The 25,734-nt window shown below is 37.9% G+C and overlaps 1 protein-coding gene and 1 long non-coding RNA gene across 3 annotated transcripts in view; both read right to left on the reverse strand.

Annotated features, from left to right (window-relative positions):
- LOC309656913 overlaps positions 1–25,734 on the reverse strand; it is a 542,283-nt gene that overhangs the window by 465,765 nt on the left and 50,784 nt on the right. The window lies entirely within an intron of this gene.
- Positions 1–25,734, reverse strand: part of WDR70 (WD repeat domain 70) — a 302,933-nt gene that overhangs the window by 229,385 nt on the left and 47,814 nt on the right. For both annotated transcript variants that reach the window (XM_082453730.1, XM_082453729.1), the window contains exons 6-7: positions 20,851–20,910; positions 5,463–5,596 (exon numbers count right to left, since the gene is read on the reverse strand). In XM_082453730.1, the coding sequence (XP_082309856.1) occupies positions 5,463–5,596; positions 20,851–20,910 (194 nt within the window). The remainder of the gene's footprint in view (positions 1–5,462; positions 5,597–20,850; positions 20,911–25,734) is intronic.

The following is a 25,734-nucleotide window of genomic DNA, read 5'->3' on the forward strand; positions in this document are numbered from 1 at the left end:
CAGGCATAAACTTCCTAACTCTGTTGAGAAGGCCTAGAAGCAGTGACACCCCACGGGCAACAAGCACAGGAAGAGTCTAGATCCTTTTTTTTCTGATATCATTCTCCAAAGAAATATGACTAATTCTAGCACAGGGGTAAAGAAAATATGAGTTTGGAACATCTCATAGTACCCAAAAGTAAGGAAGTATAAACAAACAGACAAACAAAAAGGCATGTCAAAGAAAAGAACACAAGAGGCAAACTGAAAGAGCTCACAATGGCCACAGCTCAGTATTGACTTATAATTCAAGGTATAAATAAATAGAAATGAATAAATAAACAAACAAACAGTCTTCCTTGCAGAAGAATTCCAAGTAGTTTATGTAATTATCACCCCCTCCAGGAGGTAGAGCTTAATTTTTCCACTCTACCAAGTGTGAGCAGCATTTGTTGACTTGCTTCCAAAGAATGGCATATGGAAAGGGAAGGAAAAAGTAACTCTGTAGTGGAGAAATCTTAAAAACATGATAGAATGTACCCCTGATATGTGATAAGAAGGGCACTTCACCTCTGTGATATTCAGCCCAAAAACCCACAGCCTCAGTCTAACCATGAGAAAAACGCCATTAAAAAATAAGTCAAGGGATATTCTACAAAATACCTGACCAATACACCTCGAAACTGTCAAGTCATGAAAATCAAAGAACAACTGAGAAACTATCATAAACCAGAGGAGACTAAACAGACGTGAAGACTAAATGTAATGTAATATCTTGGAAGGGATATTAGTTTATAAAAAAAGTGAAATCCAAATAAAGTTTGGCATTTAGCTAATGATTATGTACCAATGTTGGTTTAATTATCACAAATGTAACGTGACATGGTAATGTAAGATGTTAATAGGAGAAACTGGGTTAGGGGCATACCTGAACTCTGGACTATCTGTACATCTTTTCAGTAAATTAAAAAATATTCAGAAATTTAAAGTTTACTAAAATTTTGAAATGGAAATGTCAATATGATCTCATCATTTAAGCACACACACACGTATCTATATTTTTCACCTCTTTCCACTGAAAAGGTCAAGAAGTAATGATACCCCAATATCAATGAACATGTGTAGCATCCAGATTTGGTCTCTGAACACCATTCCCACTAACAAAACAGGTGTCTGTGGGGAAATGCTCACTCTGGGACCTGGAAAGGCATGTACTGGGAAGCCTACAACATGTTGTTCCAGAAAATAAGTAAGCTTTTAAAGACTAACAAGGTCATGTCAAAACTACATAGCAATCAGGGACTCCCAATGGCCAAATCTGGGACACTTTAAACATCAAAAAGAATAATGACTGGGACTTCCCTGATGGCACAGTTGTTAAGAATCTGCCCGCCAATGCAGGGGACATGGGTTCAATCCCTGGTCCGGGGAGATCCCACATGCCGCGGAGCAACTAAGCCCATGTACCACAACTACTGAGCCTGCACTCTAGAGCCCAAGAGCCACAACTACTGAGCCTGCACACCACAACTATTGAAGCCCGCACGCCTAGAGCCCGTGTTCTGCAACAAGAGAACCCACTGCAACGAGAAGCCCGCGCATGGCAACAAAGAGTAGCCCCCGCTCTCCACAGCTAGAGAAAGCCTGAGTGCAGCAACACAGACCCAATGCAGCCAAAAATAAATTAAAAATTTTTTAAAAAAAGAATGACTGCAATTGACTGAAACACATGAAAATTTTAAAATCATAAATACCAGTAATCAAAAAAGAAAAAGCAAAAAAATTTTTTAAAAAACTATCACCATGAATAACAGCAACAACTCATTTATCAACACCAACCCGTAAGCTAAAAATGAGTAATAAAAGGGAAATAACTAAGCATTTATCCTTACTCTGGGGTAGGAACTGTATTTCAGGGGAACCAAATAACATCAGGCATGAGGAAAAGTACTTCTCTTAGAAGAATGCCAGCAAGTAAAAGTAGATGAAACAACAGAATTAGAAAACCACTATCTTGCAACCCTCGATGAAATAAATGATTCAGGTATGAATAATCAATGGATGCTAAACTTATTAAGTGAAAGGATGAATAGAATCTGGATATTTACATGGTACCAAGGTATTTTCCCCCCAAAGTTCTTGCCTATCTCAAGTATGTAATATTAACTTTACAGTGGAGGAATCAGATGTCCCAACTTACTCCAGGGATCAGTCTTAATTGCTAGTCACTAATAGTGACAACAACCAGACAATACATGCCATCTGATGTGAAACAATATGGATTATAATCAAGCCTTTGAATCTTCTATAGGAAATACTGGAGATAAAGAAACAACTTAAATAATACCAAAAGGAAGCAATTAGAAAATCAGGAAGGAAGAATCTCATAGAGGACAACTAGACCTGTCTGTTTAACAAAGTTATGGGAAAGAAAATGGTTAAGGAAGGGTCAGTGTAGATTAAAAGAGATGTAAGAGAGATACAAAATAGATGTGATGTGTATTACTTGATTGGATCCATGTCTGATAAACCAGCATTAAAACACATTTTCAGGGACTTCCCTAGTGGTCCACTGGGTAGGACTCCACGCTCCCAATGCAGGGGGACGAGTTTGATCCCTGGTCAGGGAACTAGATCCCACATGCATGCTGCAACTAAGTCCACATGCTGCAACGAAAGATCCTGCCTGCCGCAACTAAGACCCGGCACAGCCAAAATAAATAATAAAATAAATAAATAATTTTTTTAAAAAAAGAACACATTTTGAGGGCAAATGGGGAAATTTAAATACAGAATGTTTATTAGAAATATTAAGGAATTCTGAAGAATTTTGTTAAAAATAATAATGGAACTACATTTATATAAGAAAGCGTTTATCTTTTTCAAAGATAACACATTGAAGTATTTCAAAGTGAAAGGTGTGTCTGTCTTTATTTTTCTTATATTATAGTTGATTTATAATATTTTATTAGTTTCAGGTGTGCAACAGAGCAATTCAATAATTTTATAGATTATACTCCATTTAAAGTTACTGCAAACTAACAGCTATATTTCCTTATGCTGTACAATATATCTTTGTTGCTTATTTATTTTATACATAGTAGTTTGTATCTCCTTAATCCTATACCCCTATCCTGTCCCACTCCCCTTCCCTCTCCCCATTGGTAACCACTGGTTTATTCTCTCTATCTGTGAGTCTGTTTCTGTTTTGTTACATACAAACAGTGTCTTTACTTTTAAATAATTCAAAAACTACAAAAATGAGATGAAGCAAATAAAGAAAAATATTTATAACTTAAATCTAGGTAAACGGTAGACAGCTATCATACTAACCCCTCTGTTTTTCTCTCCATCTGAAATCTTTTCTACAGTAAAAAGGGAATTATAGATGAACATGTAAATAGATATAAAATACACAATGAGTCACAAAAACATCATAAAAAACAGAGTCACATTACTTTGAGATTAAGGGCAAGTGATGGCAAAGTTAAATAGTTCTCCTGATTTAAAGGAGTAACATTCACATAATGTTTGCAATATTAGAGTTTTATATTAATTTTATATGACTTGTCAAGAATCCTATTTCTTCCCATCTATCTAATCTTTGATAGCTCACAATTACATATAGGATGCAACAATTTAATTACAGAAGAGAAAATAAGCTTATTCTTGGTTTTTTCTGCATTTTCAATTACAACAGTGTAGCAAATGACACAGTTTAGTGAATAATAGACCACTGGTTTGAGACTCATGAGATATGTATTCCATTCAGAGCTGATCATTGATATAGCACTGGATAGTCCTGAACAAGTCACCTTATAGTTGTAAAGGTAGAAGGAGAGCACAATCCCTATATGAATCAAGAGACTATCTATCATGTGGGGAAAAGGGATATAAACAACATATTTTAAGTACATTTTTAAAAGGTCATCATGGGGCTTCCCTGGTGGTGCAGTGGTTAAGAATCCGCCTGCCAATGCAGGGGACACGCGTTCGAGCCCTGGTCCGGGAAGATCCCACATGCTGCGGAGCAACTAAGCCTGTGCACCACAACTACTGAGCCTGTGCTCTAGAGCCCACAAGCCACAACTACTGAGCCCGCGAGCCACAACTATTGAAGCCCATGTGCCTAGAGCCCATCCACGACAACAAGAGACGCCACCACAATGAGAAGCCTGCGCACTGCAACGAAGAGTAGCCCCCGCTCACCGCAACTAGAGAAAGCTTGCACGCAGCAACGAAGACCCAACATAGCCAAAAATAAATAAATAAAATAAATAAATTTATTTAAAAAAAAGGTCATCATACTAACTCAAGATAAATGTCACTATTTTAAATCATAAGACCTATTTTAAATATAGCCATCATTGGAGATACTCATTTTTTTTTTCCTTTCAATTGATCATATATCTGTTAAGATCTATTTAGGGAATTCTCAAATCTTTACTACTAGACAGCTTAAGAGTTATGACTTCAAACTTTACAAATCAATAATGATTTGTAGAACACTGACCAGAGCCACTTTAGTCAGCAAGGTTATTTTGCTAGATAACTATATAACTGCCAGAGAAATCTGAGGTCTGACTCAATTCTGGTCCACATAAGACAGACATTTATTATGTAAATATCTACTGGCAAGTAAGCACAAACAATTCATATGATCTATTCTGCAGGCTTGAGAAAAATCCCAGCATCTCGTTTAGATGCTCCAACCACCACTTTCACAAAAGGTTCACTGGAAGCAAACGCTCAACAGTCCAGAGATAGGAACTTTCTCCATATAGTTGATGAAACCCAGAGTTTACAAGTGGAGATTAAACAAAACCCTTAAGAGTTCAGGTTGAAGGCAAAACTAGATTTACTCCCCATTCATGCAACAGTAAGAAATTGAGTCAGAGTAATTTCAGCTAATCCACGTATCTTGAATATTTTTAAATCTCATCATCGAAAGCTCATTTCCAACATACATTATGCAAGTTAACAAGATAGTTTCACCAATAAAATCCATTTCTGATATCCAATATGCTAAAAGATCAACGATGGTCAAAAGTAGAAATAAGAGGGTGGCTTATGGTAGCAACATGTAAAGTCCTTTATAATATAATGCTAGCTGACCATACCTGCACAGTGCAGCACCGACTAGCACTTGGCTTAACATATGTTGCACACACACATATCATATTACACAGTATTTAATGAAGTGTTTTAAAATAAACTAGGCAAGGTAACAATTTCTAAATTAAAATATGTTTTAAAAAACAACAAAAGACAGAAAATGTCTTTAAAACACAGATTAATGAAACTAAAGGAAATTTACTAAAGAAAAGGAACATAAAAGGTACACTTCGCTTTCATCTGAATAATGAATGTAGTATATAGTCATGTAAACTTATTGTATTTTGGTAAAAATCATCATAAACGGAATTCAAATAACAAGAGACTCTGTCTTCAAATATGAAGGTATTAAGTTGCATAATACATACCATTCACAGGGTTGAAGGGATCGAAATGCCTTAAAAGAAGCATCCATTCCAGCAAAATCCCAAAACTTAACATCATAGTCATATCCTCCAGTCACCAAACGGGCACCTGAGGGATCCAGACCCAAGGCAGAAACCTGGTTTAAAAAAAAAAAAAAAAAAATGGAGAAAAGCTACTTATTGTCTATTATAACCCCATTTCCTTTCTCTAACCCTACCTCCTACCTTACAGGCACTGTAAATATAGATCACCACTGCTGTTACTTCTGAAAAGTGAAAATGGAAAGCACCTTCTATATTATGTGGCTTTGTTATTAGGAGTATTATTGCTTTGAAGTACAAGAAAATATTTTAGTTTAATCTAATCACTAGCTTCATCCCAACTTATCTACCATGTACTCAGAATAGCTGTCATATGATAAACTAAGTTGCTTTAGTATATAAGTAGAAATCTTACAAACAATTCAGCTTTTTCAATAAACAATTTTGAGGAAACCTTTTAAGATTGTTTGACTATCACTAAATGAATAACACATGAATCTAAAATTCCCAAAATGAGTAATGCCAAAAGGAACCATAAATCTATTTAACAAAATAGAGCAAAGTAGAAATTATTATCTGGTGCACTTGGCTAATTGTTTAGTCACCTTAAACAATTATTTTTAAAGCTGAATTTTTAAGTAACTAACCACATTATAATATCACTTATACTGGTTCCATAAAATATTTGCTTTCCCTGTGAACTTTTCAAGGTTCAATTCACATACAAATATCCAATGTGTAACTCACTGTTCTTGAGCTACATTTATCATTCTTGTCAAAGTGGTTAGTCCCTGGATCTACTGACCTCTCAGAAGGAAAGACTGCATTAGGAATATTAAATGTGATTATCATATACATGAGACAGTAAAAGGATCATAGTTTTATATAAAGAAAGGCACTATAAATCAATCCTCCAAATAGACTTGAAATGTTAATTAAATATAACAGAATTACTGCAGTCAAAACCAGATACTGACAAAATAATTTATACTCATTTCAATTACTACCTGTGAATACTGATTTCAGAATATAATGGAATTATATACAAGTATAACGAATAACTTGTTATATGTTTAAATTAGATATGTACCGTAAATGGGTTAAAGAAAGCATACAAATGAGAGCTATCATTTGAATGCCTGAACAATATGTCTTAAAACAATCGAAAATAAAACTAAATAAACAGTAGTTTTTAAAGTCTACGAAGTGACTTGCTACCACCAACTACAAACTTACTTGCCTCCATGCCCACTCTATCCTTCTTCCCTCCTGTGAAAATTAAAGAGGTGTCCCTCCTCCTGATAAAGCTAACCCCACCAGTGTTCATCTCCCTGCAATGTAATTTGAAATTGCAAATTCATCTGTGACTTGTCTATTCTATTCCTGTCCTCCCCTCAAGAGTGTAAATTCCGCTCCTACCCCACGACCACCAGTGTGGAGCCACAGGTGCCGAGGCCCTGAATCAGGGTGGGAGGAATGGTGACCAGCTACAGGCATCCTCACTGTTCTTCTGGGGAAAAGGACAGTGTTGTTTGCAACCTGCAGTTTCCAACTTCCTGGTGGTCATTTGGACTTCAGGGTAAATTGGGAAGAATGTGCCCAAAGGGAAACCTGGGGAGAAGCAGTTCTTCACCTAAAAAATGTTCACCGTTGTGAATTCTTTTTTTTTTTTTTTCACTGCGCTGCGCGGCATGCAGGATCTTAGTTCCCCAACCAAGGATCAAAACCGTGCCTCCCGGCAGTGTAAGTGCAGAGTCCTAACCACTGGACTGCCAGGAATTTCCCTGTTGTGAATTCTTTCACTGAGGAAGAGAATTACCATTATGTCACTATATTAATGAAAAAAGAAATGGATGTGATTCATAATTTAGAACCAAAAAATGTAGAACCTAAAAAAAAATGAAAGTAGGAAGTGTCTTCCTTGGGAAGAATTTCCTGTACTGGACCAGCTTTTCTGGGCATTAGGTTGTTTAAAGGAACAAGGCTATGATCCTTCTCTGGATCATCTGGTAGGATACAAAGGAAATGATCTCTTAAGTGGCCAAGAAGATGCTTTGATTTTTTTTAAAAAAGACAAAATAAGGTCTGGCTAAGGAGTGGAAAATATCTAATTTCAGAAAAACTCCCATTTTATCTAAAAAGTTTCAAAAAACTGCCAGTTTATTTGCAAATTCTTAATATACCCACCACCTTTTCAGCCTTTTCTTGTGAAAATTTTCCTAGGATATGTGACTGCATTATATTCAGACAAAGAATATGTGATAATTGTTGAGAATATGGTTAATCTGCTTTCTATATCTCCCTGTGATATTTACTGTGCAGTTCATCAGCAGCAGCTTACATGGAATAGAGTGCAATAGAATTTGCCTTAGCATTTTAGTTCAAATAGAAATTCTAATTCAAATACTAACACAGTAAGCCTATGGCAGAATTTATCATGTTTGTTGATTTTCCTCTTTTCTTTTATTTAAAAAAATGGGAGTAGGGGGCAGTAATATACTGTGACAGTCCTTGCTAGAGGCAACAACTAGAGAGAACAGGACAGGCCATTAGGGTATATTTCCCAGGTTTGTGATTGAGAATCCAAACCAAGAGAAGTGAGACAAACCTCTAGGATCTGTATCCTATCATGAACAGGCCATGTAATCTGGGATTTCTCCCTTAATCTCTCTGAGATCCAGTGCCTTCACATGTAAAATGAGGAGATGAGAATACAGCAGTGGTTCTCAAAGTGTGATCTGGAGGATCTACAAGACCCTTTCAAGTGCACTCAAGATCAAAGCTATTTTTACAATACTAAGACATCATTTGCCTTTTTTCCAGAGGCTACAGGATATGTGATATTGTAAAAGACTGAATGCAAAAAAGCAGGTATGATAAATCCAGCCCTCTTCCATTAAGCCAGACATTAAAGACATTTGCAAAACTGTGAAATAATATCACTCTCCTCATTAATGGGTTTTTTTGCTTTCAAAAAAGTAATTTTTCATAAAAATTATTTATGTTAGCATGTAACACTTTTTCTTATTTGTAAATGAGTTAAAAACTCTAAAAACTAGAAGAAAAAAAAGAGTGTAAATTCCATGTGGACAAAGACCATCCTTGTGCCCAGCACAGTGCCTGGCACAAATCTGACACTTAATAGATAACACTTTTAAAAAAGGAAGGAGGACTGTAAATAAAATAAACACATACAAAACAAACAGCTATGCAGTTTGACAAATATGAGGTCAATTACCCTCTCTCAGGAAAGAACAGGACAAACTACAAAGTTCACTTTTCATTATCTAAGGACAGAAGAAAGATGGCAAAGAAGAAAGGGCAAAGTGACGAAATGAGATTTTCAATGCTAGCATTCTGAAGTATCAGGATCTTGGACTTCCCTGGTGGCTCAGTGGTTAAGAATCCACCTGCCAATGCAGGGGACATGGGTTCAATCCCTGGTCCAGGAAGATCCCACATGCTGCAGAGCAACTAAGCCCATGCGCCACAGCTACTGAGCCTGTGCTCTAGAGCCAGTGAGCCACAGTTACTGAGCCCACGTGCCACAACCACTGAAGGCCGTGCGCCTAGAGCCCATGCTCCGCAACAAGAGAAGCCACCGCAATGAGAAGCCCGTGCACCGCAACGAAGAGTAGCTCCTGCTCGCCGCAACTAGAAAACGCCCATGCACAGCAACGAAGACCCAATGCAGCCAAAAATAAATAAATAAACAAACAAACAAACAAATAAATAATCAGGATCTCTGTGGCTGCTTATATACTCCACTTATTATCCACCAAAAGGATATGAAAGGTAATGAGTAACATAGAAAACAAAGCTCTGGCGGAGCTTCAAGATGGCGGAAGAGTAAGACGTGGAGATCACCTTTCTCCCCACAGATACATCAGAAATACATCTACATGTGGAACAAACCCTACAGAACACCTACTGAACGCTGGCAGAAGACCTCAGACCTCCCAAAAGGCAAGAAACTCCCCACGTACCTGGGTAGGGCAAAAAAACAAAAAACAGAGACAAAAGAATAGGGACAGGACCTACACCAGTAGGAGGGAGCTGTGAAGGAGGAAAGGTTTCCACACACTAGGGAGCCCGTTCGCGGGCAGAGACTGTGGGTGGCAGAGGGGGGAAGATTCGGAGCCACGGAGGAGAGCACAGCAACAGGGGTGCGGAGGGCAAAGCGGAGAGATTCCTGCATGGAGGACCGGTGAGGACCAGCACTCACCAGCCCGAGAGGCTTGTCTGATCACCCGCCGGGGCGGGCGGGGGCTGGGAGCCGAGGCTCGGGCTTCGGAGGTCGGATCTCAGGGAGAGGACTGGGGTTGGCGGCGTGAACACAGCCTGAAGGGGGCTAGTGCGCCACAGCTAGCCGGGAGGGAGTCCGGGAAAAGGTCTGGACCTGCCAAAGAGACAAGAGAATTTTTCCTGCCTCTTTGTTTCCTGCTGCATGAGGAGAGGGGATTAAGAACTCTGCTTAAAGGAGCTCCAGAGACGGGCTGGCACCCGCGACTATCAGCACAAACCCCAGAGACGGGCATGAGACACTAAGGGTGCTGCTGCAGCCACCAAGAACCCTGTGAGCAAGCACAGGTCACTCTCAACACCTCCCCTCCCGGGAGCCTGTGCAGCCCGCCACTGCCAGAGTCCCGTGATCCAGGGACAACTTCCCCAGGAGAACGCACGGCGCGCATCAGGCTGGTGCAACGTCACGCTGGCCTCTGCCACCGCAGGCTCGCCCCGCAATCCGCACCCCTCCCTCCCCCCGGCCTGAGTGAGCCAGAGCCCCTGAATCAGCGGCTCCTTTAACCCCGTCCTGTCTGAGCGAAGACCAGACGCCCTCAGGCGACCTACACGCAGAGGCGGGTCCAAATCCAAAGCTGAACCTGGGGAGCTGTGCGAAAAAGGAAGAGAAAGGGAAATCTCTCCCAACAGCCTCAGAAGCAGCGGATTAAATCTCCACAATCAACTTGATGTACCCTAAATCTGAGGAATACCTGAATAGACAACAAATCATCCCAAATTGAGGAGGTGGACTTGGGGAGCAATGATATATAAATTTTTTTCCCTTTTTCTCTTTTTGTGAGTTTGTATGTTTATGCTTCTGTGTGTGATTTTGTACCGTATAGCTTTGTTTCTACCATTTGTTCTAGGGTTCTGTCTGTCCGGGTTTTTTTTTTTGTTTTTTGTTTTTTTAATTATTTAAAAAAATTTTTTTCTTAGTAATTATTTTTTATTTTATAATATTATTTTATTTTATTTTATCTTCCTCTTTCTTTCTTTCTTTTTTTTCTCCCTTTTATTCTAAGCCGTGTGGAGGACAGGCTCTTGCTGCTCCAGCCAGGCATCAGGGCTGTGCCTCTGAGGTGGGAGAGCCAACTTCAGGACACTGGTCCACAAGAGACCTCCCAGCTCCACGTAATATCAAAAGACGAAAATCTCCCAGAAATCTCTATCTCAATGCCAAGACCCTGCTCCACTCAACGACCAGCAAGCTACAGTGCAGGACACCCCATGCAAAACAACTAGCAAGACAGAAACACAACCCCACCCATTAGCAGAGAGGCTGCCTAAAATAATAATAAGGCCACAGAAACCCCAAAACACACCACCAGACGTGGACCTGCCCACCAGAAAGATAAGATCCAGCCTCATCAACCAGAACACAGGCACTAGTCCCCTCCACCAGGAAGCCTACACAACCTACTGAACTAACCTTAGCCACTGGGGACAGACACCAAAAACAATGGAAACTACGATCTTGCAGCCTGCAAAAAGGGGACCCCAAACACAGTAAGCTGAGCAAAACGAGAAGACAGAGAAAAACACAGCAGATGAAGAAGCAAGGCAAAAACTCACTAGACCTAACAAATGAAGAGGAAATAGGCATTCTACCTGAAAAAGAATTCAGAATAACTAAAGTAAAGATGATCCAAAATCTTGGAAATAGAATGGAGAAAATACAAGAAACGTTTCACAATGACCTAGAAGAACTAAAGAGCAAACAAACAGTGATGAACAACACAATAAATGAAATTTAAAATCTTCTAGAAGAGATCAATAGCAGAATAACTGAGGAAGAAGAACGGATAAGTGACCTGCAAGATAAAATAGTGGAAATAACTACTGCAGAGCAGAATAAAGAAAAAAGAATGAAAAGAACTGAGGACAGTCTCAGAGACCTCTGGGACAACACTGAACGCACCAACATTCAAATTATAGGGGTCCCAGAAGAAGAAGAGAAAAAGAAAGGGACTGAGAAAATATTTGAAGAGATTATAGTTGAAAACTTCCCTAATATGGGAAAGGAAACACTTAAGTCCAGGAAGCATAGAGAGTCCCATACAGGATAAATCCAAGGAGAAGCACACCAAGACACATATTAATCACACTATCAAAAATTAAATACAAAAAAAATATATTAAAAGCAGCAAGGGAAAAACAACATATAACACACAAGGGAATCCCCATAAGGTTAAAAGTTGATCTCTCAGCAGAAACTCTGCAAGCCACAAGGGAGTGGCAGGACAAATTTAAAGTGATGAAGGAGAAAAACCTACAACCAAGATTACTCTACCCAGCAAGGATCTCATTCAGATTTGATGGAGAAATTAAAACCTTTACAGAAAAGCAAAAGCTAAGAGCATTCAGCACCACCAAATCAGCTTTACAACAAATGCTAAAGAAACTTCTCTAGGCAGGACACACAAGAGAAGGAAAAGATCTACAATAACAAACGCAAAAGAATTAAGAAAATGGGAATAGGAACATACATATTGATAATTACCTTAAATGTAAGTGGATTAAATGCTCCAACCAAAAGACACAGACTGGCTGAATGGATACAAAAACAAGACCCGTATATATGCTGTCTAGAAGAGACCCACTACAGACCTAGGGACACATACAGTCTGAAAGTGAGGGGATGGAAAAAGATATTCCATGCAAATGGAAATCAAAAGAAAGCTGCAGTAGCAATTCTCATATCAGACAAAATAGACTTTAAAATACAGACTATTACAAGAGACAAAGAAGGACACTACATAATGATCAAGGGATCGATCCAAGAAGAACATATAACAATTGTAAATATTTATGCACCCAACATAGGAGCACCTCAATACATAAGGCAAATACTAACAGCCATAAAAGGGGAAATCGACAGTAACACAATCATAGTAGCAGACTTTAACACCCCACTTTCACCAATGGACAGATCATCCAAAAAAATAAATAAATAAGGAAACACAGGCTTTAAATGATACATTAAACACGATGGACTTAATTGATATTTAAAGGACACACCATTCAAAAACAACAGAATACACATTCTCCTCAAGTGCTCATGGAACATTCTCCAGGATAGATCATATCTTGGGTCACAAATCAAGCCTTGGTAAATTTAACAAAATTGAAATCGTATCAAGTATCTTTTCCGACCACAACGCTATGAGACTAGATACCAATTACAGGAAAAAATCTGTAAAAAATACAAGCACATGGAGGCTAAACAATACACTACTTAATAACCAAGAGATCACTGAAGAAATCAAAGAGGAAATCAAAAAATACCTAGAAACAAATGACAATGAAAACACAATGACCCAAAACCTATGGGATGCAGCAAAAGCAGTTCTAAGAGGGAAGTTTATAGCAATACAAACCTACCTTAAGAAATGAGAAACATCTCAAATAAACAACCTAACCTTACACCTAAAGCAGTTAGAGAAAGAAGAACAAAAAAACCCCAAAGTTAGCAGAAGGAAAGAAATCATAAAGATCAGATCAGAAATAAATGAAAACGAAATGAAGGAACTGATAAAAAGATCAATAAAACTAAAAGCTGCTTCTTTGAGAAGATAAATAAAACTGATAAACCATTAGCCAGATTCATCAAGAAAAAAAGGGAGAAGACTCAAATCAACAGAATTAAAAATGGAAAAAGAAGTAACAACTGACATGGCAGAAATACAAAGGATCATGAGAGATTACTACAAGCAACTCTATGCCAATAAAACAGACAACCTGGAAGAAATGCACAAATTCTTAGAAATGCACAACCTCCGAGACTGAACCAGGAAGAAACAGAAAATATGAACAGACCAATCACAAGCACTGAAATTGAAACTGTGATTAAAAATCTTCCAACAAACAAAAGCCCAGGACCACATGGCTTCACAGGTGAATTCTATCAAACATTTAGAGACGAGCTAACACCTATCCTTCTCAAACTCTTCCAAAATATAGCAGAGGGAGGAACACTCCCGAACTCATTCGACGAGGCCACCATCACCCTGATACCAAAACCAGACAAAGATGTCACAGAGAAAGAAAACTACAGGCCAATATCACTGATGAACATAGATGCAAAAATCCTCAACAAAATACTAACAAACAGAATCCAACAGCACATTAAAAAGATCATACACCATGATCAAGTGGGGTTTATCCAAGGAATGCAAGGATTCTTCAATATACGCAAATCAATCAATGTGATAAACCATATTAACAAATTGAAGGAGAAAAACCATATGATCATCTCAATTGATGCAGAGAAAGCTTTTGACAAAATTCAACACCCATTTATGACAAAAACCCTCCAGAAAGTAGGCATAGAGGGAACTTTCCTCAACATAATAAAGGCCATATATGACAAACCCACAGCCAACATCGTCCTCAATGGTGAAAAACTGAAACCATTTCCACTAAGTTCAGGAACAAGACAAGGTTGCCCACTCTCACCACTATTATTCAACATAGTTTTGGAAGTTTTAGCCACAACAATCAGAGAAGAAAAAGGAATAAAAGGAATCCCATTCGGAAAAGAAGAAGTAAAGCTGTCACTGTTTGCAGATGACATGATACTATACATAGAGAATCCTAAAGATGCTACCAGAAAACTCCTAGAGCTAATCAATGAATTTGGTAAAGTAGCAGGATACAATATTAATGCACAGAAATCTCTGGCATTCCTATACACTAATGATGAAAAATCTGAAAGTGAAATTAAGAAAACACTCCCATTTACCACTGCAACAAAATGAATTAAATATCTAGGAATAAACCTACCTAAGGAGACAAAAGACCTGTATGCAGAAAATTATAAGACACTGATGAAAGAAATTAAAGATGATACAAATAGATGGAGAGATATACCATGTTCTTGGATTGGAAGAATCAACATTGTGAAAATGACTCTACTACCCAAAGCAACCTACAGATTCAATGCAATCCCTATCAAACTACCACTGGCATTTTTCACAGAAGGAGAACAAAAAATTTCACAATTTGTATGGAAACACAAAAGACCCCGAATAGCCAAAGCAATCTTGAGAACGAAAAATGGAGCTGGAGGAATTAGGCTCCCTGTAGACTATACTACAAAATTACAGTAATCAAGACAGTATGGTACTGGCACAAAAACAGAAATATAGATCAATGGAACAGGATAGAAAGCCCAGAGATAAACCCACGCACATATGGTCACCTTATCTTTGATAAAGGAGGCAAGAATATACAGTGGAGAAAAGACAGCCTCTTCAATAAGTGGTGCTGGGAAAACTGGACAGCTACATGTAAAAGAATGAAATTAGAACACTCCCTAACACCATACACAAAAATAAACTCAAAATGGATTAAAAACCTAAATGTAAGGCCAGACGCTATCAAACTCTTAGAGGAAAACATAGGCAGAGCACTCTATGACATAAATCACAGCAAGATCCTTTTTGACCCACCTCTTAGAGAAATGGAAATAAAAACAAAAATAAACAAATCGACCTAATGAAACTTAAAAGCTTTTGCACAGCAAAGGAAACCATAAACAAGACCAAAAGACAACCCTCAGAATGGGAGAAAATATTTGTAAATGAAGCAACTGACAAAGGATTAATCTCCAAAATTTATAAGCAGCTCATGCAGCTCAATATCAAAAGAACAACCAACCCAATCCAAAAATGGGCAGAAGACCTAAATAGACATTTCTCGAAAGAAGATACACAGATTGCCAACAAACACATGGAAGAATGCTCAACATCATCAATCATTAGAGAAATGCAAATCAAAACTACAATGAGATATCATCTCACACCGGTCAGAATGGCCATCATCAAAAAATCTACAAACAATAAATGCTGGAGAGGGTGTGGAGAAAAGGGAACACTCTTGCACTGTTGGTGGGAATGTAAATTGATACAGCCACTATGGAGAACAGTATGGAGGTTCCTTAAAAAACTAAAAATAGAACTATCATATGACCCAGCAATCCCACTACTGGGCATATACCCTGAGAAAACCATAGTTCAAAAAGAGTCATGTACCAAAATATTCATTGCAGCTCTATTTACAATAGCCAGGACATGGAAGCAACCTAAGTGTCCATCGACAGATGAATGGATAAAGAAGATGTGGCACATATATATAATGGAATATTACTCAGCCATAAAAAGAAACGAAATTGAGTTATTTGTAGTGAGGTGGATGGACCTAGAGTCTGTCATACAGAGTGAAGTAAGTCAGAAAGAGAAAAACAAATACCGTATGCTAACACATATATATGGAATCTAAGAAAAAAAAAAAAAAAGGTCATGACGAACCTAGGGGCAAGACGGGAATAAAGACACAGACCTACTAGAGAATGGACTTGAGGATATGGGGAGGGGGAAGGGTAAGCTGTGACAAAGTGAGAGAGTGGCAAAGACATATATACACTACCAAATGTAAAATAGATAGCTAGTGGGAAGCAGCCGCATAGCACAGGGAGATCAGCTCGGTGCTTTGTGACCACCTAGAGGGGTGGGATAGGGAGGGTGGGAGGGAGGGAGATGCAAGAGGGAAGAGATATGGGAACATATGTATATGTATAGCTGACTCACTTTGTTATAAAGCAGAAACTAATGCACCATTGTAAAGCAATTATACTCCAATAAAGATGTTAAAAAAAAAAGAAGTAAATTATTCATTCAAGCAATATATAAAAATAGAAGTGCTTTAGAGGGAAATTTATGGCTATGACACCTATGTTAGAGAGGAAGAAAGATCTCAAGTCAATAACTTAAGCTTCCACCTTAAAAAACTACCAAAGAAGAGGAAACAAAACCCAAAGCATGCAACATGAAGGAAATAAGGATTAGAGCAGAATTCAGTAGAAAAGAGAAATTTTTAAAGTAAAGAAAATCAACGGCACCAAAATATGGTCCTTTGAAAATTTCAAGAAAATTGAGAAACTTTAGCTAGATTAGCCAAGAAAAAAAGAACGAATTACTAAAATCAGGAAGGAAAGAGAAGATAACATAAATTAAGAGGATTACAAGGAAATTCTATGAATTGCATGCCAACCAGTTATATAACTTAGATGAACCGTACAAATTATTAGAAAGACACAAACTACCAAAATGGACTCATGAACAAAAAAAAGAAAGAAAGAAAATCTGAAGAGATTTTTAATAAGGGCTTAAATTAGTAATCAAAAATCTTTCCACAGGACTTCCCTGGTGGCCCAGTGGTTTAGAATCCGCCTGCCAATGCAGGGGACACAGGTTCGAGCCCTGGTCCAGGAAGATCCCACATGCCGTGGAGCAACTAAGCCCATGTGCCACAACAACTGAGCCTGCACTCTAGAGCTCACGAGCCACAACTACTGAAGCCTGCACGCCTAGAGCCCATGCTCCACAACAAAAGAAGCCACCGCAATGAGAAGCTCACGCACCACAACGAAGAGTAGCCCCCACTCGCCGCAACTAGAGAAAGCCTGCGCGCAGCAACGAAGACCCAACGCAGCCAAATAAATAAATAAATTTATAAAAAACAAAAAAATCTTCCCACAAAGAAAAGTCTCTATCTATTTGGCTTCAAGGTAAATGCTATCAAACACTTAAAGAATAATTAATCAATCCTTCATAAACTCTTCCAGAAAATATAGGAGAAATAAATGCTTTCAGCGTTCCAAGAGGTAAATATTACCCTGATGCCAAAACCAAAGTCACCACAAGAAAACTACTGACCTATATCCCTTATGAATATAAACAGAAAAATCCTCAACAAAATATCAGCAAACTGAATCTAGACCTTAAGCATCACACCTTACAACCTGGAGATTTCATCTATTGGAAATGACACCTCCAGAAAAACTCTTTTCAACCTCCCTGGAGAGGCCCCTATCAGGCACTGTTAACCAAAATTTTTGCCACCAAACTCCAAGGAATAGATTCTTGAATTCATGTGACATAACACACCTAAAGAAAGCACTGAACCCTGACTGGACCTGCACATCATCTGGTGTCCCGAAAGTAAAGATTTCCTGGAATTGAAGCAGATGACATCTGATGAGACAGCTTTCCCAAGATATCCAGAGAAACCCTGTTAGAAGTTTGTCACCAAACCTTTGATGATGACATAACGCTCCAGATGATCTCCAATATCTATGATCTTGATAACATATGGACTTTAGATAAAAAGTACCAGAAAGTTCTCCCTCCTACCTCTCCTTGTTATTCGAGTGTGATCTTAATAAGTTTCTAATCTATGCAATTTCCTTCTGATGTGAGACACTACACCCAAGAAAGGTCCTTCCTGACACTGAGGGACAAAAGGCTGCTGAAACTAGGCAACCTGACATTTAATCAGTGATGCTTTCAGAGAAAAATCTTGTGATCAAAGGGGTAAATGTAAAAAATTAATAAACAGAAACCTCAATTAAATAGAGTTGGGATACCAGAAAGGGAAACCCTGCAATGATAGTAGAGCTCAATAGGAAGAATAAAGACTCCTCTTCTTTCCTGGCAAGGACTCATCAGCCAGTGAAAGGCCATGGACTCTGTTTAGCCCTCTAAACTTCCTTTTCACTCCCATAAAAAGGTTCCCCTTCCCTTGCCATGCAGGAACTTGAGCATGGCTCCCCATGGTTGCAGACCCCAAATTGTAATTCTCTGCTGATCCCGGATAAACCCATCTTTGCTGAAGAAATATCTGGTAGTGTATCTGTTTCAGGTCAATGGTAAGTATACTGACAAAATAGATATATTTCTTCAATAGCAAGGAGAAAAAAAGAAAAGGAAAAACATACAGATTAAGAGACATAACAAATAAACAATGATGACTCTCCTCAGAGTGAGTCAGATACCGTCTGGATACTGATTTGAACAAACTAACTGGAAAAATATGTATGGGGGCTTTGCTGGTGGTGCAGTGGTTAAGAATCCACCTGCCGATGCAGGGACATGGGTTCGAGCCCTGGTCCAGGAAGATCCCACATGTCGCGGAGTGACTAAGCCCGTGCGCCACAACTACTGAACCTGTGCTCTAGAGCCTGTGAGCCACAACTACTGAGCCCATGCTCCGCAACAAGAGAAGCCACCGCGATGAGAAGCCAGCGCACCACAACGAAGAGTAGCCCCTGCTCGCCGCAACTAGAGAAAGCCCGCACGCAGCAACAAAGACCCAACGCAGCCAAAAATTAAAAAAAAAAAAAAGTATGGGACAATTGAAGAAATTTGAATAATGGGATATTAGATGATATTAAATAATTATTGAAAAAACTTTAGACATAATAAAGACGTTCTGATTATGAGAGAGAGAGAGAGAAAAGGAGAGGGAGAGGAGCAGAGAGAGAGAGAGAAAGACCAACCTTATCTCTTACAGGTTCATACTGAAATATTTACAGATGAAATCATATGAAGTCTGGAATTTGTTTTTAAATAATCCCACAAGGTAGGTAGATGGGATGGGGGGAAGGAGGTTTACTAGAAATGTAAAGTATATAGGAAATAAGAGTGGCCTTATGTAGACAATTGGTAAGGTTCAGAGATAAATATACGGGAATTCCTCTCAGTATTCTCTATACTTCTGTGAATGTGTAAACATTTTTACAATAACTAGTTTAAAAACAAACAAACAAACAAAAAAGACGAGCCAGTCACCTTCTTAATCTCTGACATATTTCCAAAAAGTTGAAATACATGCAGGGCAAAGGCAGGACTGCAAAAAAAATTAGTTAACCTAACAGTACAGTTAGAAGCTCTGATTATTAATGTGTAAAATAACTTGGAGTATTTTTTTAATTATATACATTTTTAAAGATAAAATTTGATTTGAAAAAATATACATATCTAAATAAAACATGTGTTAAACATGAACTATCTCTCAGCTGTAAAAATCTCTGGACTCAATGATAGGAAAGCTTCCTTTTAACTATTTACAGTCTATAATTTTTTTTCTGATTTACTTAAAAACATGAAAATTAGTAAAATTCTTTCCTGATTTCAGAATACAAATATCAAAAGTGTGATTTAATAAAAAGTAGGTATAATATGAAGAATTAGATGGAAATGATTTCTTAAGGCAGCAGTTCTCAGATATTTCGGTTTCAAGACCCTTTACACTCAAAATCTTTTGAGAACGCCCAAAATGTCTGTTTATGTGAGTTATTTGTGTCAGTATTTACCATAGCAAAAATTAAAATTAAGACATTTTAAAATATTCACTGTTTACTTCATTTAAAATAATAATAAACCCAATGTATTTAACACAAATATTTTATGGAAATGATATTTTCAAAAGCAAAATATTTAGTGGAAAGACTATCACTATTTTAAAATCCTTGGCTATTAATTCTATCATTTGTGTTATTTCTGGACCTATTTCTATTGATTGATGTTTTCCCCCTCATTATGGGATGTATTTACCTACTTCTTTACATGTCAGACTTCTAGAAAAAGGTAGCTTAATTATAAAGGGAAAGCAAGATAATTTTATCCTTTCATTCATTTATAAGCAAGTTTCATTCATTCAACTATCCTTTTTTAATAAGATATTATTAAATCTTTTTTTACAATAAAATGATTTAATCTTATACCTCAAAATGTTTACATTATTAATTTTTAAATAACATAAATAAATATGACAATATAAAAATATTATCCATAAATCTAAGTAATATAATCTTAGAGCCATACAGTAACTATCTTATGTTCATTTCTTATCTCAACATCCACCTAAAAAATTAACTCAGGCCTCTTACTGATATAGAAATGAAGCTAAGGGTAACGAAAAATTTTCCCACACCATAACAAAAAAAAGTATTTGAGTTTCATTTCTTTCTTTCACTTGTAATGTTCCTATATCAAAGAAAGAGGTTTTAAAGCCAACAATAACAATGGCAGTAAGTGTTCTTATTTTAAATGAAATGCAATGGTTATTCTGACTGAACAGAAAAGTAATCTATTTTCCTTAATGTCTATAGCTTTGTGATACCAGCTGATTGTATAATTGGCCTTAATATAAATATATCTTATTAGTTCACTTTTCCATGAGAGCCCTGTTATTGAGGGAAAAGAATTAAATTTTTAAAACTTACTGTCTTAGTGCCATGCTTTAGCGTTATCTCATGCGAGTCAGGGATCTTTTGAACAGGATTCTGAAAAAAGAAAATTCCATGACATTGATGAGTAAGATAACATATTTGGGGGAAATACATACCACACTCACAGGAAATTTAATTTTTAAAAATTGCATCACTGACTTTTTAACACAAAACTTTAAAAAATAGGAAGTAAAAAGTGTGAGCATGGGACTTCCCTGGTGGCGCAGTGGTTAAGAATCCCCCTGCCAATGCAGGGGACACGGGTCCGAGCCCTGGTCCAGGAAGATCCCACATGCCACAGAGCAACTAAGCCCGTGCGTCACAACTACTGAGCCTGCGCTCCAGAGCCCGCGAGCCACAAGTACTGAGCCCATGTGCCACAACTACTGAAGTCCACGCGCCTAGAACCTGTGCTCCGCAACAAGAGAAGCCACTGCAGTGAGAAACCCACGCACCACAACAAAGAGTAGCCCCCGCTCGCCGCAACTAGAGAAAGCCCACGTGCAGCAACGAAGACCCAATGCAACCAAAAATAAATAAATAAAAATAAAATAAAATAAAAAAATTTTTTTAAAGTGTGAGCGTATCTTATTTCTAGATAGATTACAATTGGTCACTTTGAGCTGATAATAAATTTATCTTAAATCTCTAAAAAGATAAACCTAAGATACTCTTTAGGTTGTATGAAACCATAAGGTCCTCCCCATATGGAAAATTTTTTAAGTCCTCTTTTCACTGGTACTTGCGCATACCTTAAAGTACTTAATTTATAACAGACAACAAAATTTGCACAGGATAGATACATACCTTTTAACCCATAAAAGATTAAAAAACAAAAAACTGATATTCAAATGGTACAAATAAGGAACAGAGTCATTCACTGATTCATCGATTCAATAAGGCTTTATTAAAGTGAGATTATACCAGATGCTAAGTGGCGTTAGACACAGCCTCTACTCCTCTCTCCTCCCAAGAAGCATATGGTCTAAGAGGGAAACATCAATGACTCTACTTCAATATAATACATGCTATGTTAGAAAGGGTATGGACAGAATAACTGAGGGATGAAGAAGATGGATGCATAAATCAGACATAAGAGGTCACACTGATCATTTAAATAAGAAGTTTCATTGTTTAGTCAAGTCTCCATTATCCAAGAGCAGGGTAGTTATACTAAAATTCTACAGCCATTACAAATTCATGTTAGGATTACCTTGCAATCTACTTAATTAAACATGTTCAGGGAATTCCCTGGAGGTCCAGTGGTTAGGACTCTGCACTTTCACTGCCAAGGGCCCAAGTTCAACCCCTGGTTGGGGAACTAAGATCCCACAAGCCATGTAACACAAGCCACGTGGCATGCCCAAAACAAATAAACAAACAAACAAAAATGTGCAATCTACAGACTTTGGTCCCTAATTTCCCTCCTTCTTTAGGATCCTTGATGAACCAATCGATCACCAGCTCTTTCTATTTTATCTTAAATCTTTCCCCTACCATGGCTCTTTCTCCTCAGAATATGAACAATTTAAGTACGTCCCATATTGGGACTTCCCTAATGGCGCAGTCGTTACGAATCTGCCTGTCAGTGCAGGGGACACGGGTTCGATCCCTGGTCTGGGAAGATTTCACATGCTGTGGAGCAACTAAGCCCCTGTGAGCCACAACTACTGAGCCTGCGCTCTAGAGTCCATGGGCCACAACTTCTGAGCCCGCATGCCACAGCTACTGAAGCCCGCGCGCCTAGAGCCCGTGCTCCACAAGAGAAGCCACTGCAATGAGAAGCCCGTGCACCGCAACAAAGAGTAGCCCCCACTCGCCGCAACTAGAGAAAGCCCGTGTGCAGCAACGAAGACCCAACACAGCCAAAAATAAATAAATAAATTTATATTAAAAAAAAGTGCATCCCATATTAAAACACACACACACACACCCCAATTTCGCCTAGGTTTACTGTTGTATCACTATCTTTTCCTTTACAATCAAGCTTCCTCACACTACAGTTTTCACTCATCGTCTCTACTTTCTTTCACCCCTCTACCTCTACCACTTTGGCACTTGTCATTTAATTCCCAATACCTAGCACAGTTCTTGGTACTTAAAGGACTCTTAGTAAATATTTCTTTAATGAATAAATAAGTCACTATAAATGCCCCAGGACACTTTTCAGAACTTAATCTGCACGTCTGACCTTTCAACAGCATGATAACTACTTAACTATTTCCTCCAACTTGAAACTATTCTTTCTTGGGAGGAAACAGCCTTGACAAAAAGCCAGAAAATCTAGGGTTTTAAAATCAAGCTCTGATACTCATTAACCTTGTCATAACCTCAGGAGAGTAATGACTCTCAGTTTCCTCATTTGCAAACAGGATAATAGCACCTGCCCCTTAGGTTACTGTGAGGTAAGTGGTTTAAAGCTCATAATACAGAGTTCGGCACAAAGTAGGTACCCAATAAATGACAGCCACCATTTATTCTAAGGCTTACCTCCTGTCTCTCTTGTCATATTATCTTAGTCTATTTCCAGGCTTCTCTTCCTTTTCACTTGGCTAATTCCTACTCACCCTTTAAGACTCAATCAGATGTGACCTGCTCCTGGAAGCATTTCTCAACATTTCAAACTCTGGGTTAAATGACCCTTCCATGCACTCCCATGACACCCTCTCCTTGTCTCTATCACAGAACCTATCATAATACATTGTAATTTTTGACCGGTCTCCCTCCACAACACTCCATAACCAAACTCAAGAGATGCTTCTCAAAGACCATGTATATATATCGTCTCTGGGTCCCCAATCCACAAAACACCTGGTGTATGGCAGACACAAGAGGTTTTGGAGTGTATTAATGGCCCTTACAATGTCTACCTCGTAAATCACATTAGATAATTTTTAATTTACCTCAAACATTAATGTTTATGTCCATAAAGAAGAACAGGTAGGTGCTATCCATCAGGTGAGCCTGGTGAGTGAGAGTCATATTTTCCAAAAGTGAAAACCTTTGAAGACCAAATGATTCTATCCCAGACTAAAAGCACATGTAAAGCTGCAAGTATAGAGAAATAAAGGCAATTTTGTTTTAAACTATTTGCATCTGAGAAGTGGCTATAGTTCATTACCACCACAGATCAGTACAGAAGGAGATCAGGAAGCAAGAGGCACTGAACAAAAACACTCACCTCATAGTAACCCAAGGAACTGCTGGAGAGTTTGCAGTTTATTTCAAGACAAAGACATTACAGTACGGTTTACTATGTTTTGGAAAGTCCTGCACACACCAATATCGGAGATACCAATATTCCAACAAAAATTCCAAAATAATTTAAAAGTTGAACAAATGAATTCTGGACTACCCTTACATTAAATTATGTAAACCACTGCTCCCTTTGCAGTTGACAATATTTGTAAGTAATAAAAACTCATGTAAAGGTGATAAGTACTCCTGAAAGAAACAGGAGAACAGTTCAAACGTTTTACTTAAAGAAGAATCTATTATAGTATCATTTCATAACCAATTCCTTTTCATCACTCAGGAAAGAGAAACACTGTCACCAGAAGGAAGGATGAAAATTATTTCACTGAATTCAACGCAGAACGTGCCTATATACAATTTCTGACATTTAAAGAAAAAATTTACAAGAATACAGAACAACTCAGTATTTACATTAGGAATGAATTAAATGTTTAAATAAGTATTGTTTACATTTAAAATCAAAGTTTTACTGGAAATCATGTAGGGCGTAACTCATAAAAAGCCCATGTAATTGGCACAACTAAATCATCTAAAATAGTAGCAATCCATCTTTTGGTAGCATATCACTTGATGGTGACTGTTCTTTTTCCAGAACTTTTACTAATGACTTTTTGAAATATGGCTTAGTGTGAAATTTGCTGTAACAGTAAAATATTTTCAAGATTTCCCTGCCAGGGGACATCATAAACTACAAGACTTCAATGAAGTCATTTATTACCAAAATTCATAACAACAGCTACAGTCTTAATGGAAGAGGGGAAAAGATACCAGTTTTTGTTTTGTTTTGGTTTTAAATGCCAACCAAAGGATTATTTCCCAGGCTCTTTCGTTTACCCCAGTAAGAACAATGATAGCAAACATATCTAGAATAACATGAGCAATTCCATCTGATGTACTATACATACATCCTTGTAGTGTTTTTCAAAAGACTTGCAAATCATTTACAACCTTTCTGGGGTAATTTGTCATAAATTTTAAAAGTTATATATGTATAGTAGTATGAGTCAAAATAAAAAGTCTACTCAGTAATAAAGATCTACTGCAAAGTGGCTAACAGTTGGGACAGAGAATGGGGATTTCCAACCAGGAGTTTGAAAATGAGCGCCACTTTCTCCCAGAAACCACTTTGGAAATAGTTACCAGTGCAGAACCATAAGCAACCAGAATTAGAGTCCATTCTGGTGTAACTCTTAAAATTAATTCATTTATTCACTCACTCACTAATCACACATTCACTTAACAACATTTATTGAGTATTTAATTATATACTACATACCACATACCAGGAACTAAGTTAAAGATAAAAAGACCAATAACAGAAACTCTGCTCATGAAGAACTATCAGTCCAGCAAAGCAAAACAGACAGGTAAACAAACAGGCAAACTAAAATGTTTCAGATGCTATGACAGAAGGATACACAGGGTTCACCGCTCAATTCCACCGTGCCTGGGGAAGGAGAGAGTGATTAGAAAAGGCTTCATACAAGAGATGTTTGAGATGCTTTTGGAAAAACAGAAGTTCCCTAGATGAATGTGGAGGGCATCTAGGCGAGAATAAGATGAACCTTGACACTTTCTGAGCAGCAAATATTTTTGCCTGGCTAGAGTTTAAATTGCTGGGCA

Source organism: Balaenoptera physalus, assembly GCF_965194825.1.
Source record: "Balaenoptera physalus genome assembly, chromosome: 3".
Lineage (NCBI taxonomy): Eukaryota > Metazoa > Chordata > Mammalia > Artiodactyla > Balaenopteridae > Balaenoptera > Balaenoptera physalus.